The following is a 16,268-nucleotide window of genomic DNA, read 5'->3' as shown; positions in this document are numbered from 1 at the left end:
CACACCCATCATCTGCTTTGACATTCAAGCCCCTTACCGTCCTTGTTGCATGCTTACTGCCTGTCTCATCTCAGGCCACTTTCTTGCACTTGTTCTGTCAGAGCCCACCCTGCATGTTTAATATTTAAGGGCTGGGATCGTTTTGCAGGTTTTAGTTTAATGGTAACCATAGCACACATGCACATGCATTATTGATAGCCAAGGCACACCGCATGTCCTTGGGCATCCTCTTTTCTTTCACTCTTCGTGCCACGGGAGGGCTGCCGTCTTTGGAAGTCAGCTCTGCTGTTGCTGTGGCCAAGGGAGGAACTGACAGCAGATCCATAATGGTGTAAACTGTGCATGTGGGTGGAGGTGACCATGCTAAAAAGAGAGACAAAGGCAGAAAGTGACAGGCCGCGGAAAGTCCGGTTTCGGATTGCCTCGTCTCACAGTGGCAGAGTTCTGAAAGAAGTCTATGAAGATGGCCAACCCCCGGGCTCTCTGGATTCTGAATGTGCCAGTGTCTGTGGACTAGATGGACTCAGAGACTCTGAGGGACAGCAAAACGGCCACGTTGGACCAGAAGACAGCGAGCATGAGAAAGATCAGGACGACTTGCTGGTATTAGCCAGGACAGCCAGTGAGAAGGCTTTTGGGACGAGACGAGTCAACATTTTAAGCAAAAATGGTACAGTGAGAGGCGTCAAATACAAAGTGAGTGCTGGCCAAGCTCTGTTTAACAATTTGACCAAAGTGTTACAGGTAAGTCATTACACTTTCCCGCTCTGAGCTTTGTTCCTCGCTCACACTCTCCACCCCTCAGTTCTCCAGGATAGCATCTCATTCTTCCAACTTCATGGGGCTCTCTCCATCTAAGACCCTGCGTGCACAGGTGCCCACTAGGCTCACTGTTCTCAGCAAACTACATCGCCTTCTCATAACCAAATTTCTGACCTGTATGTCATCGCCTCTGATTGTGATGACTGGCACAGAATCTATTCCTTAACAAAGAAAGAAGATGGTAAACTAGAGTGTTTAAAGCATTTCTTCAGTGCCTAGAAGTTAATTCCTTTCTGGCCTATCCTTAAATCAGCATCCTTTGCCGCTTATGTTGATAGCTACACCAGAAAAGCGGAGTGCTCTCGCGTTTGGTGTAATGTGCTCAGTAGTGCAGTTATAAAGACCAATGGGTCTTCCTCCCGTTTTCAAGGATGGTGTACTCTTTTTGAAGTCCATTTCTCCATTAATTTGCTTGTAATGGCTTTAGAGCCGTACTTAGAAAAGCTTTAAAAATACAGAGATTCAGACTTCATAGTAAACAAGCTTAAGAAGTGCTAGGTTCTGCACCCGAACATAGGTATGTGTTATTTAGATCTGATGCCTTTGACAATGATCTAATGCTCAGGAAAAGGTTTCCAATTTCCAGGAAGTGTTAGGAGGATTACCTTTCTGCTGTTGTTTACAATATCAACCCAGGAATAGTATTTATAATCACTGTGATTACAGTGGCAACTCGCTGCTTCCACTGCAATTGCATTTTCTATTATTTTTGATACTTAAGCAAAATGACCTCTTGTAATAAACTATTCCATGCTTCTATATTCTATAAAGAAACAGGGATGATAGAGAGAGTTTCAGACCAAATGTTGCTCCAATATATTTTACTTCAAAGGAAGTTTGTGAAAAGATCAAATCATGAGAATCTGAAGAAGCAAATTTAGATCTTACCCAAAGGAAAAAAAAAAAGCAGCAAAGAGTGGTGGTTATTTACATATGTTGAACATATTCATGAATGATTTAGTAGGTTAAGGATGAGAGTCAAAATCAGAGACTGATAATTATGCTTCATGAGATAGGGAATGGTCTCACAGAAATTTGTAGGGATGTGACTTCTGGGTTAAAGAAAACCTTACAGGAATGAGTTTTCCTTGTTATAAACATTTTTATTGTCAGGCTCGAGACCAAACTTCTATATGGCAATAGGTGCATTCCTGGTGGTTAATCAGTTTCTTATTATTTGAATTGTTTTTATGGCTGAAGGTTTTATCAGAAAACTGCTATTTTACTTTTAGTACTTTGACTTGCACTTGTTTACCAACCTCTCAAAAATATCGTCACTTATGAATAAATGCCACAAATCCCCAAACCTACAAGGGAAACCCTAGCTTCATCCTTCTGTTTTCACCCAATAGTGCTACAAATGTACAATTGAACATCAAAGGAAACTTCCAAGTCAAAACTCTGCCACTGGATTACCTTAAACAATTTCTTGCATAGTTTTCTCTGCATGACTTGGTAAACAATTTTGTGAGCACAAATTCAGTGCAACTTTTTTGATGATCTTGTCTACTCCAAGTGTTGAAACAATCAGCATTTGTAATCACAGAGTTTTGACGTTATCTTTAGTTTCATCATAATTACCATAATGATAAAATGAATGCTATTTGATCTCTCCAGGGAGAAGCATAGGTTAAAGGGTCTGTGACTTTGGAAATGGCTGCCATTTTCCCTACTCAAAGGGCATCCACTGTAAGAACAGTATCTCTATGCAATATGAGCAAAAAAGACATATGGGGCATTATGTAGACAACAGATTTGCGTCCCTGCTACTTCATAAAGAATGTGCACATCATAAATGGTACCCAATGTCTTGCCTGGGATGCCCAAGATGAATAGGTTTCCACAGATGTGGCTTCTTGGATCTGCCCTTTCCCATAACTTTGGCAAACTGCAACAAACTTACCTGAATGTCACCATAACTTAGTGATTTAGTTCAGGGAGGAAGGAAAAAGTGAACAACCAGTTTCTCAGACATCTGGTTCAGGTTTTGATATAAAGCTTCTCTCAGTGAACAAGGACCCATGATTGAAGAAACAGCCCTTTCTTCCTGTTTCAGGTTATAAAATCTTAAAGCACTCAATTTGAAACTTGAGGGGAAGTGCTAAATAAAGATAAAGCCATCCAGAGTGCACGTGAGATGCTTGGCTTCCTCTCTGTTATTTCCTTGCATAGTTACTGCTTTGTCAAAAAATATTGGCTCCACTTCCAAAAATTTCAACTGTACAGAGACAAGTTGATTAAATGAGTCTTTAAATCATTTTTACTTTTTGGCAGTACTTATTTAGACTCTCAAGTGGATAGCTGAACTAGTTTCTATTCTGTCTCTTAGTTTACACCACAGAACACCAGACAATAGAGCATGCACAGTATTTATTGGGGTGACGGTTGTAGTGACAGGAAGTCAGGAGTCTGTGGTCAGTCACTTGGTCGCCAGCTGGGCTTGGAAGAAAAGTGGAGCTCAGATGAATCAGTCAGGGGTCTCCAATTGGTCTGGATTATAGGCCTTCAAAGGCAGAGGCTGGTTTTTGTTTCACCCCTACCACAGGTATCCAGAAGGCAATGCTGAAGAGAGGCGAGTCCGGACATCTGAAAGCCTCAAATCTAGTTTGAGCATGGAAACGTGTATTGATTAGAATCTCTTGGAATTTGCTTCTGTTAGAAGCTTTTTAGTTTATTCTCACACACATCAAGTTTTGGCAATAACTCAACAGCTGTGCAGATGGCGAATTTACCTGGGTAGTGTAAAATAGGAGTCCTTCCCATTGCCTATGCTGTCAATATTTAATGGAGAAAAATGAAGGAGACTTGCATCGAGGTGAGATTCTGATCAGGTTGGGTTACTGGGAAGCTCTCCTGGAGTTGAAGAGGAGCCATGTTTCCTAGTCAAAGCTAAGCTCATCAATCGTTCAATTGAGACAGGCCCACAGGTGTTACCAGTGCAGTCTAAGGAGGGTGACCTCCGGAGCACTAGCAAGTCTACTCTAAGGATATTTTCCTATCTACTAATATGAATCGAATCCAGATTACCGGGATAATTTACAATACCTACAGTACTTATTTTTCTTCTTCTCCCTCACCCCCAAATGCTAGTCAACAATCATATGCAAAACAAATTGTAAGGGTTCTGGGTGGCATACAGCTCCTATGGTCCAGTTGGCAGGATGAAATTGAGGTACTCTTTGTTCTTAGCAGCAACATTAAACAAAATGTCTTAGTGTGGATCTGTGATGTAGATAATAAAGGTTGTTATGTCTTGCCAATATATTGTTATGAATCTATAGTTTAGATGGTTTTCATTCCTTGACCTTCTCCTCAAACTATGTTAGGATATTCTTGTAGAATATACCTTTTTAGTTTCCATAATTTTAACTTCTTCCTGTTCAAATTTAAAATTATCAAAGAAAAATGAATCCAAAGAAGGACCTTGAATGCATAGATCTGTATGTATACATGCATATCTCTTTTATGGTAATTGCACCTAGGATTTAATGTGTTAAGACAAAAAAGTGATTTGTTGGCATAGTAATTTGCATCATGCACAGAACTTTCTTGTGTAATTTTTTTTTTAACCTAAAACTCTTATAAAAGAAGCAAGGAAACTTTTGTTATGTCCCCAGTGATAATTAGAAAAATTCATTCTTACTTTTTCATAACTTTTGACAATTATTCTTACAATACAAGCAATCCATACTTTTTGATAATGTTTTTAGTGTTATAGATAAAGTATCTGGTTCAAAGCTAATAATACATGGATTCTAACATTTCTTATTCTTTTAAAAGAATATCAAATATGAAAATGCCCAAATTTGCCTTTTAAAATTTAATAATGATGAACACAAATATTTATAAGACTAAATATATCATGTTATGATATTATCTAATTTTTTAAAATTTCATCATTTGTTTGTGAGGTTTTAAATTTTACTATTGATTTAATATTTGGTTTTCAGCTAGGGAAGGTCTGAAGAAATAGACAGTATTTATTCAGCTTTAACAGTTTTTTAAAAAATTATCACAGCCATCATTTCCAGTTGATTAAGTAGTCATGAGATTGCAATCTGACTCTCTAGGTTGGATGGTGGTGGTGCACACCTTTAATCCTAGTACTCGGGAGGCAGAGGCAGGACAATCTCTGTGAGTTCAAGGCCAGCTTGGTTTACGTGAACTAGTTCCACAACAGGTTCCAAAGCTACAGAGAAATCCTCTCTTGAAAAACAAACAAGCAAGTAAGCAAACAAACAAACCAAAAAAGAAAGCCTGACTCTCAGATTTGTCCACTGAGTCAGGATGGATGATAGTGACAGAAGTTTCTGGAAGACTTTTATCTACTTTTGGTTCACAGAGTATAGATCTGGTAATATACTATTGTTCCCTGGAATACTCTTGATGAGTCCGTGACCTTGCTGTTTTACTTGTTTACTTGAAGAATTCTGTAAGGCAACAATAAGCATACTGAATGCTGGAATGCTGATTAAGTAACGCTTCAACACCAGGCAGTATTCCTATTATACACACACACACACACACACACACACACACACACACACACACACACACATATATATATATGTACTACTGACATATTAATTTCTCACAGGAATCTTAAAAATAGTATCGGTATTAATAAATTAGTTATTGTGAAGCTCTTTTTTTCTATATGAGAAAAATTAATTTGTAGAATTTAAAAGTCATTTGTCCATAAAAATTGCTACAGGCATCTTGCATGGATGTATTGCCTTCTTAGTTATCAGGAATTAGGCATGAACCTTCAGGATATCTGATGCGATCTCAAATATTATAGACAACTACATTAAGCACACTATTTTATTTTACTTTTATTTTTTTTAAAAAAACTATCTTTTTTCATTACATATACTAATCAAAGTTTCTGCTCCCTCTCCTCCTCCCATTCCCTCCATTTCCCCCCCCCCCCCCCCCCCTCCCCCCTTCACTCCACAGAGAAGGTAAGGCACATTGCTTTGGGGGAAGTTCCCATATATCTAGGCTGAGCTAGGTATCCATCCAGAGAGAACAGGTCCCCAAAAAGCCAGTATAAGCAGTAGGAATAAATTCTGGTGCCACTGCCAGTGGCCCCTCGGTCTGCCCCAGCCATGCAACTGTCAACCACATTCAGAGGGACTAGTTTGGTCCTCTGCTTGTTCCTTCCCAGTCTGGCTGGTTTTGGGAAGCTGCATTAGCTCAGGTAGACTGTTTCAGTGGGTGTACCTACCCATCATGGTCTTGATCTCTTTGCTCATATTCTCATTCCTCCCACTCTTCAACTGGGCTTTGGGAGGTCAGTTCAGTGTTCTGATGCGGGTCCCTGCCTCTGTTTCCATCAGAAGGTTCTGTGGTGATATTTAAGATATTCATCAGTCTGACTATAGGGCAACGCAAGTTGGGGCACCCTCTCCTCTATTGCTTAGGGTCTTAGCTGGTGTCATCCTTGTGGACTAAGCACACTCTTGACTTAGTGCCTTAAATGCCGGGAAAAACAGGGCTTCCAAAATGAGCTGACACTGCTGACATAATAATTAGCCAACTACAGACTGATAGACCTGAGAGTTCCAAGGCCAACATTAGATACTTTGCAGAGCCTCAGTATACATCTGAATTATTCTTAGTTGAAATCTAAATTTTGTGAAAGAAATAAGAGAATTATCATTGTTATGTCTCCTTTGAAAATGACTTTTAAGAATGATTATCGGGCTGGAGAGATGGCTCAGCGGTTAAGGTTAAGAGCACTGGCTGCTCTTCCAGAGGTCCTGAGTTCAATTCCCAGTAACCACATGGTGGCTCACAACCATCTGTAATGACATCTGGTGCTCTCTTCTGACCTCCCGCAGACATGCAGGCAGAATACTATATATATAACAAATAAATAAAATACTTAAAAAAAATTTAAAAAAAAAAAGAATGATTATCACTCATACCTACCTTTTGAAAAATGTTAGTGAATTAAGTAAAATCCACTTGATGGTTGTTTGCCTCTGTTCCATCTCACTTGGAGATTTCCTATATAGGGTGGAGCTGGAATCTGCATGTAGGGGTGTCACTGGCTTGCTCCATCCCTTCTATTTCGGGTTCTATTTCCTCATTAATGTAAAGACACCTGCTGAGTACTTACCATGATTCAGAGAGTCTGCCTTGAATAGTCAGTGCTGTTTTGTGGATGATGGTCCAAAGCAGGTTCTGAAAGAATTTATCAGAATTTGTCTTTACCTCCCATTCTCAATTTTCTGGTTTTTCTGTTATTGTTGTTGTTGGCATAATATTTTCTGCTACTCATTCTTAATTTCTTAAATATGTTTTTCTCTTTGATTTTCTGTTGGCACGTCATCATTCCATTTGGTCTTTTTCTCTTCCTTTCTCTTGTGTTTTTTTTTTTTTTTGTTCTTTCTAATTTAGCTCTTCATTGTAGACTGAGGACTCAGGTTAATCTGTGTAACCTAGGACTTTTAATTCTGATCCTACAAGTCTTCAGAAAATTAGCACTTTTCCAATTTCTGTGAATTTTATTGAAGTTTTTATTTCCATCAGTATTGTTCACTCTCCTCACTTTGTGAGACTCTTCTATTGTTATGATATTTGAACTTGTGTAACATTGGTTTTGGTTACATGACAGAATCTGCCTGAAGTCATACCCTAAAGCAATATGCTGAGCAAGCACACACTTTCAGCAAGATGACTCGTAACCATCAATAAGCTCTTACAAATAATACACAGTAACCACATAATTAAGGTAACTAGCTCATGATTTCTCAAATTATATTTTTTGTAATAATATTTATTGAAACATAAATCATATGTAACTTTATTCACCCATTCAAAATGCACTACCAGATGCTTATAGTGAGTTAACTAAACTGTACATTCATTATTATTTAAGCTATTTAAGAATGTTTTCATTATCTAAACAGAAAATCTGTAAACATTGGTCTTCATTTCATTTGCCTCCCCCCTGCATTTCCTTTCCCCACTACTTTTCCTTGATATAGGAAATTGCTTGTCTATTTACTAGTTATCTGCCTAATGTTTCCATTTAAACATATTATTCCTATGTAACTGTAGTTATACATCTATTGGCAAACAGCTCCACATTCCTCAATTCTTGATAGTCACTCAAGTGTCTGATAACCACTCTTCTACTCTTTGGAAGGTCAACATTTCATATCTCATATATGAGATCATGTGGTATTTAAATACCTGTTTTGATTAATTTTAGCTAACCTGAAAGGCTATCAGTTATTGTTGCAAATTTCCAGTTTTTATGGTGGAATAATATTCTATTTTCAGTATATCACCTTTCCATACTCATTTCTTCACTAATGGTGACTTAGGTGGGTTATATGTTTTAGGTGTTGTGATTAGTAGTGTAATAAACAAGCTGTGTAAATAACACTTTGTCTGGGGTATGTTTTATGTGCATGCAATCAAAGGTGTATATTTTATAGTTATCGAATGGAATGTTCCATACATATCTATAAGGTCTGTTTTGTCTAGAGTTTAGTTTAAGTGTGTGTCCCTGATAATTTTGTGTCTGGACAACCTGTATCTGTCCACCACAGACAAAATGTTGAAGTCTTCTCTTGTCATTTAATATGGTCTAACTCTTTCTTCATACTCATTAGCACTTGCTTTATGCTTCCAGGTCTCATGTTTTGGGTATATTTTGACTGGGGTTTCTGTCCCACCCAGTCATATAGCCATCTAGTCCCAAATAAACACACAAAGGCCTACATTAATTATAAACTGCTTAGCCCATTAGCTCAGGCTTCTTATTAACTTTTATAACTTATATTAGCCCATAATTCTTGTCCTTTTTTTTGGTGAGGCACATCTTGCTTCCTCTCTGTCTGGGTGACAGCTGGAGACTGAAACATTCCTCTTCCCATAATTCTCATTGCCACGCCTATACTTCCTGCCTGGCTACTGGCTAATCAGCATTTTATTAAAAATAACCTAGTGACATGATGGGAGACCATTGTCCCACAGCAGGTATATACACATTTATAACTGTTATCTGGTTAAACTGACATCTGGGTTATTTTGCAATTACCTTTGTGGTATCTTTTTACAGTTTTTGTTGGTAAAGTTTACTTTGTCTGATGAAATGTTGTCTATTGGTCTCCATTTGCATGGAATATTTTTCTCCATCCTTTTACTTTCAGATGACATCATTCTTTACAGGAAAAGTATGTTTCATTTACATTCCAGATGGTTGAGTTTTGGTGTCTGTTTTTTAATCCAGGCACCTATTGTATATCTTTTAATTTCTGAATTTAGTCCATTTATATCCAAAGTAATTATTGATGGGCAAAAATATACCACTGTCATTTTGTTCATTTTTCTGAATTGGTTCATGCTTGCTTATGATATTTCTTTGTGGTTAAACATTTTTTTCTCCTCAAGTAGTATGATTTTACCTATTCCTTTTCTGTTTTTAGTATATCGCTATGGGTTTTTGCCTTGTGATTATTATGGTACTTAAAAAAAACCATGTAGTTACAACAGACATTTTAATCTGATAGCAACATAACTATGGTCATAAAAATACTCCACACTTTCATTTTACTGGTTCTCCTACATTAAATTTTTGAGGTTATGCATTATATATAATTCTTTATATTATATGTTCCTTAATGAATTATTGTACTTATGATTTTTTTCTTTTCTTTTTTTGTTTTTAAGACAGAGTTTCTCTGTCTATCTCTGACTGTCCTGGACCTCACTCTGTAGACCAGGTTGGCCTCAAGCTCAGAGACCTGCCTGCCTCTGCCTCCCTGATTGCTTGGATTAAAGGTGTGTGCCACCAAGGCCTGGCTGATTATTTTTTTCTTTTTGGTGCATTGTGTGCATATGAATCCACATACATGTATATGTGCACTTATGTGTAACAGGTGGAGGCCAAGGTATTCCCCCAGGTGCTGTCTGCCTCGTTTCTTTTGAGACAGAATCTCTCAGTCAGACCAGCTATGCTGGCTGGCTAATGAGGTCCAGAGACTCACCTGCCTTTGCCTCTCCAGGTAGAGGATTAAAAGTGGAAGTCACCATGACTGACTTATTGCATGGGTGCTTGGGTTGAACATACATCCTCATGCTTGTGTGACACTCCTTTTCTTTAATAATTTTGCTTTTTAAATTTCATGTTAGTACACAAGATTAGGGGCATCTAGGTTTGATTCAGTGTTTCCATTTATCACCCTCCCTAGCATTCCTTGGAAGGAAAGCTCAGCAATGAGCTTTCTCAGTTGTGTGTCTGAGAGTCTTTGTTCCTCATTGATATCTGAATGGCACCTTTTCTGACTGTAGTGGTTGGCAGGGATCCATTCAGTACTTTAAGTGAGTAATGCTACCCCTCTGTTCCCTGTAACGTTTCTGCTGAGATATTTGGTACATAAGCAGTTTCTTGTATTGTTTTTATTGAGCTATATATTTTTTCTCCACTCCCCTCACTTTCTCCTCCTTCCCCTTCTACTCTCTTCCATGATCCTCATCTCACAATTTACTCAGGAGATCTTGTCTTTTTCAACATCTCATGTTGATTAGGTCCATGTATGTCTCTCTTTGTTGTCTAGGTTCTCTGAGATTGTGGATTGTAGGCTGGTTTTTCTTTGCTTTATGTCTAAAAGCCACTTATGAGCGAGTACACATGACATTTGTCTTTCTGGGTCTGGGTTACTGGTTTTCTAGATCCATCCATTTGCTTGAGAATTTCATGTTTTTTTTTTTGCTGTGTAGTACTCCATTTTGTAAATGTACCACATTTTCTTTATTCATTCTTTGGTCAAGGGGCATTTAGGTTGTTTCCAGGTTCTGGCTATGATAAATAATGCTGCTATGAACATAGTTGAGCACATGTCCTTGTGGTACGATTGAGTATAGCTTGGGTATATTCCCAAAAGTATATTGCTGGATCTTGAGGTAGGTTGTTTTCTAATTTTCTAAGAAATTGCCATACTGATTTCCAAAGTTTACACTTCCACCAGCAATGCAGGAGTGTTCCCTTTACTCCACATCTTCTCCAGCATAAGTTGTCATCAGTGTTTTTGATCTTATGTTGCTGTTTTCAGAATTCTCTCTTGGAGTTTGAACATCGATAGGTTTATTAGAATACATTTCTGGTGATTTTATTTTGATTAAATGTGACTGGTGTCCTTTGACTTTTTTGAACCCTGATATTTATATCTTTCTACAGGTTTGGAAAGTTTCATGCTGTTCCTTCTATAAATAAGCTTTCTATTCCTGTCTCTCAGCCTTTTGAATGCTAAAATCTTGTAGTTTTGCTCTTTAGATGCTATACTATAAATCATTTAAGCTTTCATTCCTTTTCATTCTTTTTTTCTTTTTCTCCTCTGATTGGAAAATTTCAATGTCTGGGTTGCCACCAGCCGGTCCATGCAGAATCCCAGGCTAGAATTAGTAAAGATCTATTGCCACCAAAGAATGCCAACCAAGGTTCAAAGAGGCCACCATCTCATCAAATATACAGGCAGCAACATAAGGATAACCGGATGATGAAAAACCAGAGAAACACAGCGTTGTTGAAAGACATCAAGAAACCTCTAGAAACAGACCAAGATGAAGAGGAAATCTATGAAATGACTGACAAACAATTCAGAATTGTCCTTTTACAAAAATTCAGGGAATTACAAGAAAATACAGACAAAAAATTAAGTGAAATTCGGGAAATAATTCATGAACAACATGAGATGTTTGATAGAGAAATAAAAGTTAACCATTTCAAAATAAAAATTCTAGAGATGAAGAACAGAATAAGTGAACTGGCAAATTCAACAACAAGCTTCGACAGAAGACTCGATAAGGCTGAAGGAAGAATCAGTGAGCTGGAAGATTGGACATACGATTCTAGACTTTAAGAAAGCATTGTCACCACAGAGCCAGACAGCCTCTCGTTGGTGGCTTGCTCATGCTGGCAGAATTTCTGATATATTTCAAAATGTGTACAACGGTAATATAAGCATTTAGTCTATAAAATTATATATTTATACAAATATGCCAATTCCTGAGTCATTATTACCTATAGGACATTTACAAAATTATGAACTAAATAAAATATCATACAGAAAATTTTAATTAAATTTATTTATGTGACAAGTACACTAATGGTTTGAAGTCTCTTTCACCCATTTGTTTTTCCAATAACCATTATTTTACCCATCTTCTGATAAATTATGCCTTATAATATTTCCTTGGGAGAGAAAAATATTATCATTTTCTTGTAACTATGCTACAAATTCAATAAACAATAGCAGTATTCAGTATTCTTATTAATTTCTAAGCAACCAGTTGGGATTGTGAAAAAGTAATTGATCTTTGATCTTTTCCTCTTTTATAAAATTCATGATCTGTAACTTTTCTTTTTTTATTCTTTCTTTTCTTCATTTTTTGTTTTATTCAAGACAGGATTTCTCTGTGCATCCTTGGCTGTTCTGGAACTCAATCTTTCTGTAGACCAGGCTGGTCTGGAACTCAAGAGATCCACCTTCCTCTGCCTCCTGAGTGCTGGGCATGCACCAATGCCACTCAGCAAGTCTATAATTTTTCTTCATGGAAAGCCTGTAGAAGCTTTATTAGTGTACAAGGGTAATAGAAAAGTGAAAGCCAGTGTCTTAATTTGTCCCAGATAGCTTTTGGGAAAAGAAAAGAGGCAACAAGAGAGTCTGAGCATGTGGTAGGGCCCGAATGATGACCATCTTAGGTAGAATGGTGGGAAGATCTAGATGGGCTGTGATCCCAGGGGGGAACTGATGGGTCTAGAGGTTGAGAGAAGTGACTTCATCGGTTAAAACCAAAGCAGCATGAAAAGTCCCAGTACCAGGCCATGACACTGAACATCCATTCTTATTTCCATATCACTGAGAGAACGGAACCAGGTTCATATGCCCTCATGGGCATCTAGGGAGTGCTTCCCTTTAAAAGCTATGAGCATTATGCTTGTGTGGCATCTGGAAGAAGTGATTACCTCCCCTGTAATGAAGATTGTTGTGAATTCCCTCCAACCTGTTCCGATTAAACATGTTTGCTTGCGTTGATCCAAGACTCATGACTTCCCCTGGATAGAGAGCTGTGACTTTGCCCTCAGATCAAACAAGCTGATTACATAAGAATTGAGCCATATAGCATCTACGCTTAATAAAGGGTAAATAGTGATCACTATTCACTCTAATATGCTAGCCTTCTATTGTTGCTAAAATGAGTGCTGTTAGATTTGTGGCTTAAAATAATGCAGGTATATTACTTTATAGTGATGATTATCCAAAGCTTGTGTGTCACGATATTAAATCAAGGTTTTGACATAGAAATCTCTCTGAAGATCGAGGAATATTTTACTATTATTTTTCAGCTTCCACAGGATGTCCACATTTCTTTGTTTCTAGCCCTGGACAGTTCCCACTTTTGCTTCCAATAGCACGTCTTCTCTGACTGTTCTTCTTTACCCCGGTTAAGCATTTGTGATTGCTCTGGGCTCACTGAAACAATCTAAGACAACATACCATTATTATTTGGATCTGGCATAATTCCTCAAAACTCATATGTTAAAGACTTGGTACCCAGCGGGAGGTGGAAGCTGAAAGTAAAGTTGTAGAAGAAGTAGGACCTGGGAGCTTATAGAAGTAGGTCGCTGGGGATGCTTTATGGCTTTATTTTCCACCCTGAGGCCTCCAAGCTCTTTCCTTCTATTTCCCTTTCATTACAAGGTGAGTCACTTTGTTCTGCTGCACTCTCTCTCACACGATACTTCATCTCGCTGTTGGCCAAGAAGCAAAAAAACCAACTGACAATGGATTGAAACCTCTGAAAACAGGAGGCAAATTAAACTTTTTCCTTCTGAAGTTGTCTTTCCCGTGGTTTTTTTTTTTTGTCTCAGCTTCAGAAAGCTTGCTTAACAGATACACTAGGACTGATAAGTGGAGTCGTTACTGTGACTGTGCTCAGTGATGTGGTTCAGAAGCATGGGAGTTGCTTTGCAGAAAGACCTTGGAAAGGATTGGAGATGTGCATGAGAGAGGCCCAAGAATGTTGTGAGTGCAGTTTAATGGAAGACCTTGCTGAGCTCACAAGACCAGAGTGCTGATTAAAATACAGATAGTGAAGACCGTGCTCATGAAGGTTCAGATGGGAACAAAGACTCTATTAGGAACTGGACTAGAATATTTATGCTACATTGTAAAGTAACATCTATATTTAGGCCAGGCCCAGAGACTTTATGTCTAGGTAAACCGCTGCTTCATCTGGAGGAGAAAATGTTGGTACATTCAAGTAATGCCAAACTCACGGTTGGCTGCATAGAGCCTAATTTGCAGTGAGGATGAAGATGAAAGAGCAGAGGAGAAATATTTGAAATACTAAAAGTTTGTCAAGAGAAATACATGGAAGTTGGGGTTGAGGATGGTGGAGTTGCTGATAGGTTAGTGTCATTAGAAAGAAATAAACTACTTGGAGGAACAGGTCAATAGGGACTTGACATTTGTACATTTTATTCCTTCCCATTCTTGTCTTTCCCTTCATTGTCCTGTCACCATGAGTCAAGTCCTTTCTCACTGTCACTAGCTCCTTCCCATGATGCTGTTTTCAACAGGAATTGAGACGCAGCTAACACAAGTAATGCTGACAGAAACCCCAGAAACCATGAGGCAAAATAAAATCCTTTCTCCTCTAAGCTGTTTCTCTCTTATATTTTGTTGGAACAATTAAGAGTTACTACACCAACATGTCTGGATTCATATTGTCTACAAAATCTTTTGTCATGTAAAAGAATATTCTTACAGGTCATAAGGATTATGATATGGGCATTTTGCCACTTATTATTCTCCCTATTCTTTCTGATATTAGGCAATTTTGCCAGAGTATATTAAGGTTGTGTAATAGACTAAAGTCCAGGAGATTGACGAAATAGTCCTGGCCCATGAGTCCCAATGCATTTATCTCCATGACTGTCCTTAGCCCTGTGATGTGTTCCTGGTGCCGTAGGCAGCCCATGAAGCTCTTCCACCACCTCTTTCCCATGGTTCCCATGGACTATTCTAAGTCTTAGAACTCTCCAATTTCATTGCCTCCCTGTCCATGGTTCTGCCAGTTATTGAGAAGCAAGAGGAGACTCAGGAACCAAAGGCCCATTTTTCCTTGTGAGAAAAAGAATAGAAAGATTACTTCCTAGTAGCATCTTAAATGATTAATGTGCTTACTTCTTCTCCTTTAGTAAGTAACGGCACTGGGCTCTGGAGGGAGATGGGCTCCTTTCAGATGCAGTCTGCTTTTAGCCGTGTATTCTGTAGAAATACACTTCTATATATCCCGGTTTCTTTGTTGACAAAATAAGATTGTAGTAGTCCTTGTTTTTCATAATATTAATAAGCTTTTTAAAAACAAGCATTTTACCCAGTGTTTGGCTAATTGTAAGTGCTTGATAAATGCTTTCATTATTTATATAATTTGTCTCAAAAATTATAGGCAGGGTGCTACTAAAATGCTGAGAGCAGGAGAAATAGGGTTTCCAAGGGGAGCACATCAACTGCTTATCCAGTGTCAAATTATCAACCCTGAATACACAAACATACAAGTATTTGGACTGAGCAGAGTAGGCTATATTTAAGAATATATATATATTGTGTGTGTGTGTGATGTGATATGGAATTCTCCTCTGTATGCTGTGAATACCATCGGTTAATAAAGGACTGCTTTGAGCCTATAGAAGAGCATTATGTATTTTGGAATATATATATATGTATATGTATGTATACATATATGTGTGTGCATTTATATATATTTATATATATGGATATATATGTGTAACATATGTTATATGTGTGTATATATGTTACAAAAATTAAAGGAAAAATAGGGCATGAATTTGAAAGAGAGAAAGGAGGGTATAGGGCAGAGTTTGGAGGGAAGAAAAGGAAGAAAGAAATTATGAAATTATATTATGTTCTCAAAAAAATTAATGTTTCTCCAAATGTGTATTACAAATACATTTTCCTGTCTTAAAAATTAAAATTGGTGTTATGGAGGTGGGAAAGAGCCCTGTTAAGCAATGAGGGTGCAAAGATTAATAACACACATTGTCTATCCTAAGAGAATCTCAGTTTATTCTTATGAAAAATATCACACTTTGGTAACATATAATGTGAACTCAGGAGCTCTTAAGGGGTCAGAGGTCAGGCATCTGACTCAGCTGTGTAAACCTTGGTGAGATCCTGTTGGCTCCAGACAGCGTCGTTTAACCCAAGGCTGCATGGGCAGCAGCCTGCCCCTGAACCCTCTCTTGCCAGAACTCACTTCTCAGCTGCTACCTCTAAATTCGGCTCAGCTTCTGCCACAAGAACCTGCTTTCCTGAGGCCACCTCCTCTTTCTGACATCCTGCCTTGGCTCTGGCCCCTGCCTTTGCTGTGGATGGCATTGTTTCTCTCCCTTGGCTACC

At 38.1% G+C, this 16,268-nt stretch overlaps 1 protein-coding gene across 1 annotated transcript in view; it reads left to right on the top strand.

Annotated features, from left to right (window-relative positions):
• Nucleotides 1-342: 342 nt before the first annotated feature.
• Grxcr1 (glutaredoxin and cysteine rich domain containing 1) overlaps nt 343-16,268 on the top strand; it is a 93,557-nt gene continuing 77,631 nt past the window's right edge. Inside the window, exon 1 of the mRNA XM_038317560.1 lies at nt 343-744. Coding sequence (XP_038173488.1) covers nt 343-744 — 402 coding nt within the window. The remainder of the gene's footprint in view (nt 745-16,268) is intronic.

Source organism: Arvicola amphibius, chromosome 1, assembly GCF_903992535.2.
Source record: "Arvicola amphibius chromosome 1, mArvAmp1.2, whole genome shotgun sequence".
NCBI lineage: Eukaryota > Metazoa > Chordata > Mammalia > Rodentia > Cricetidae > Arvicola > Arvicola amphibius.
Note: the sequence above shows the minus strand (reverse complement) of the source record. Positions and strands in the feature narration are given on the sequence as shown.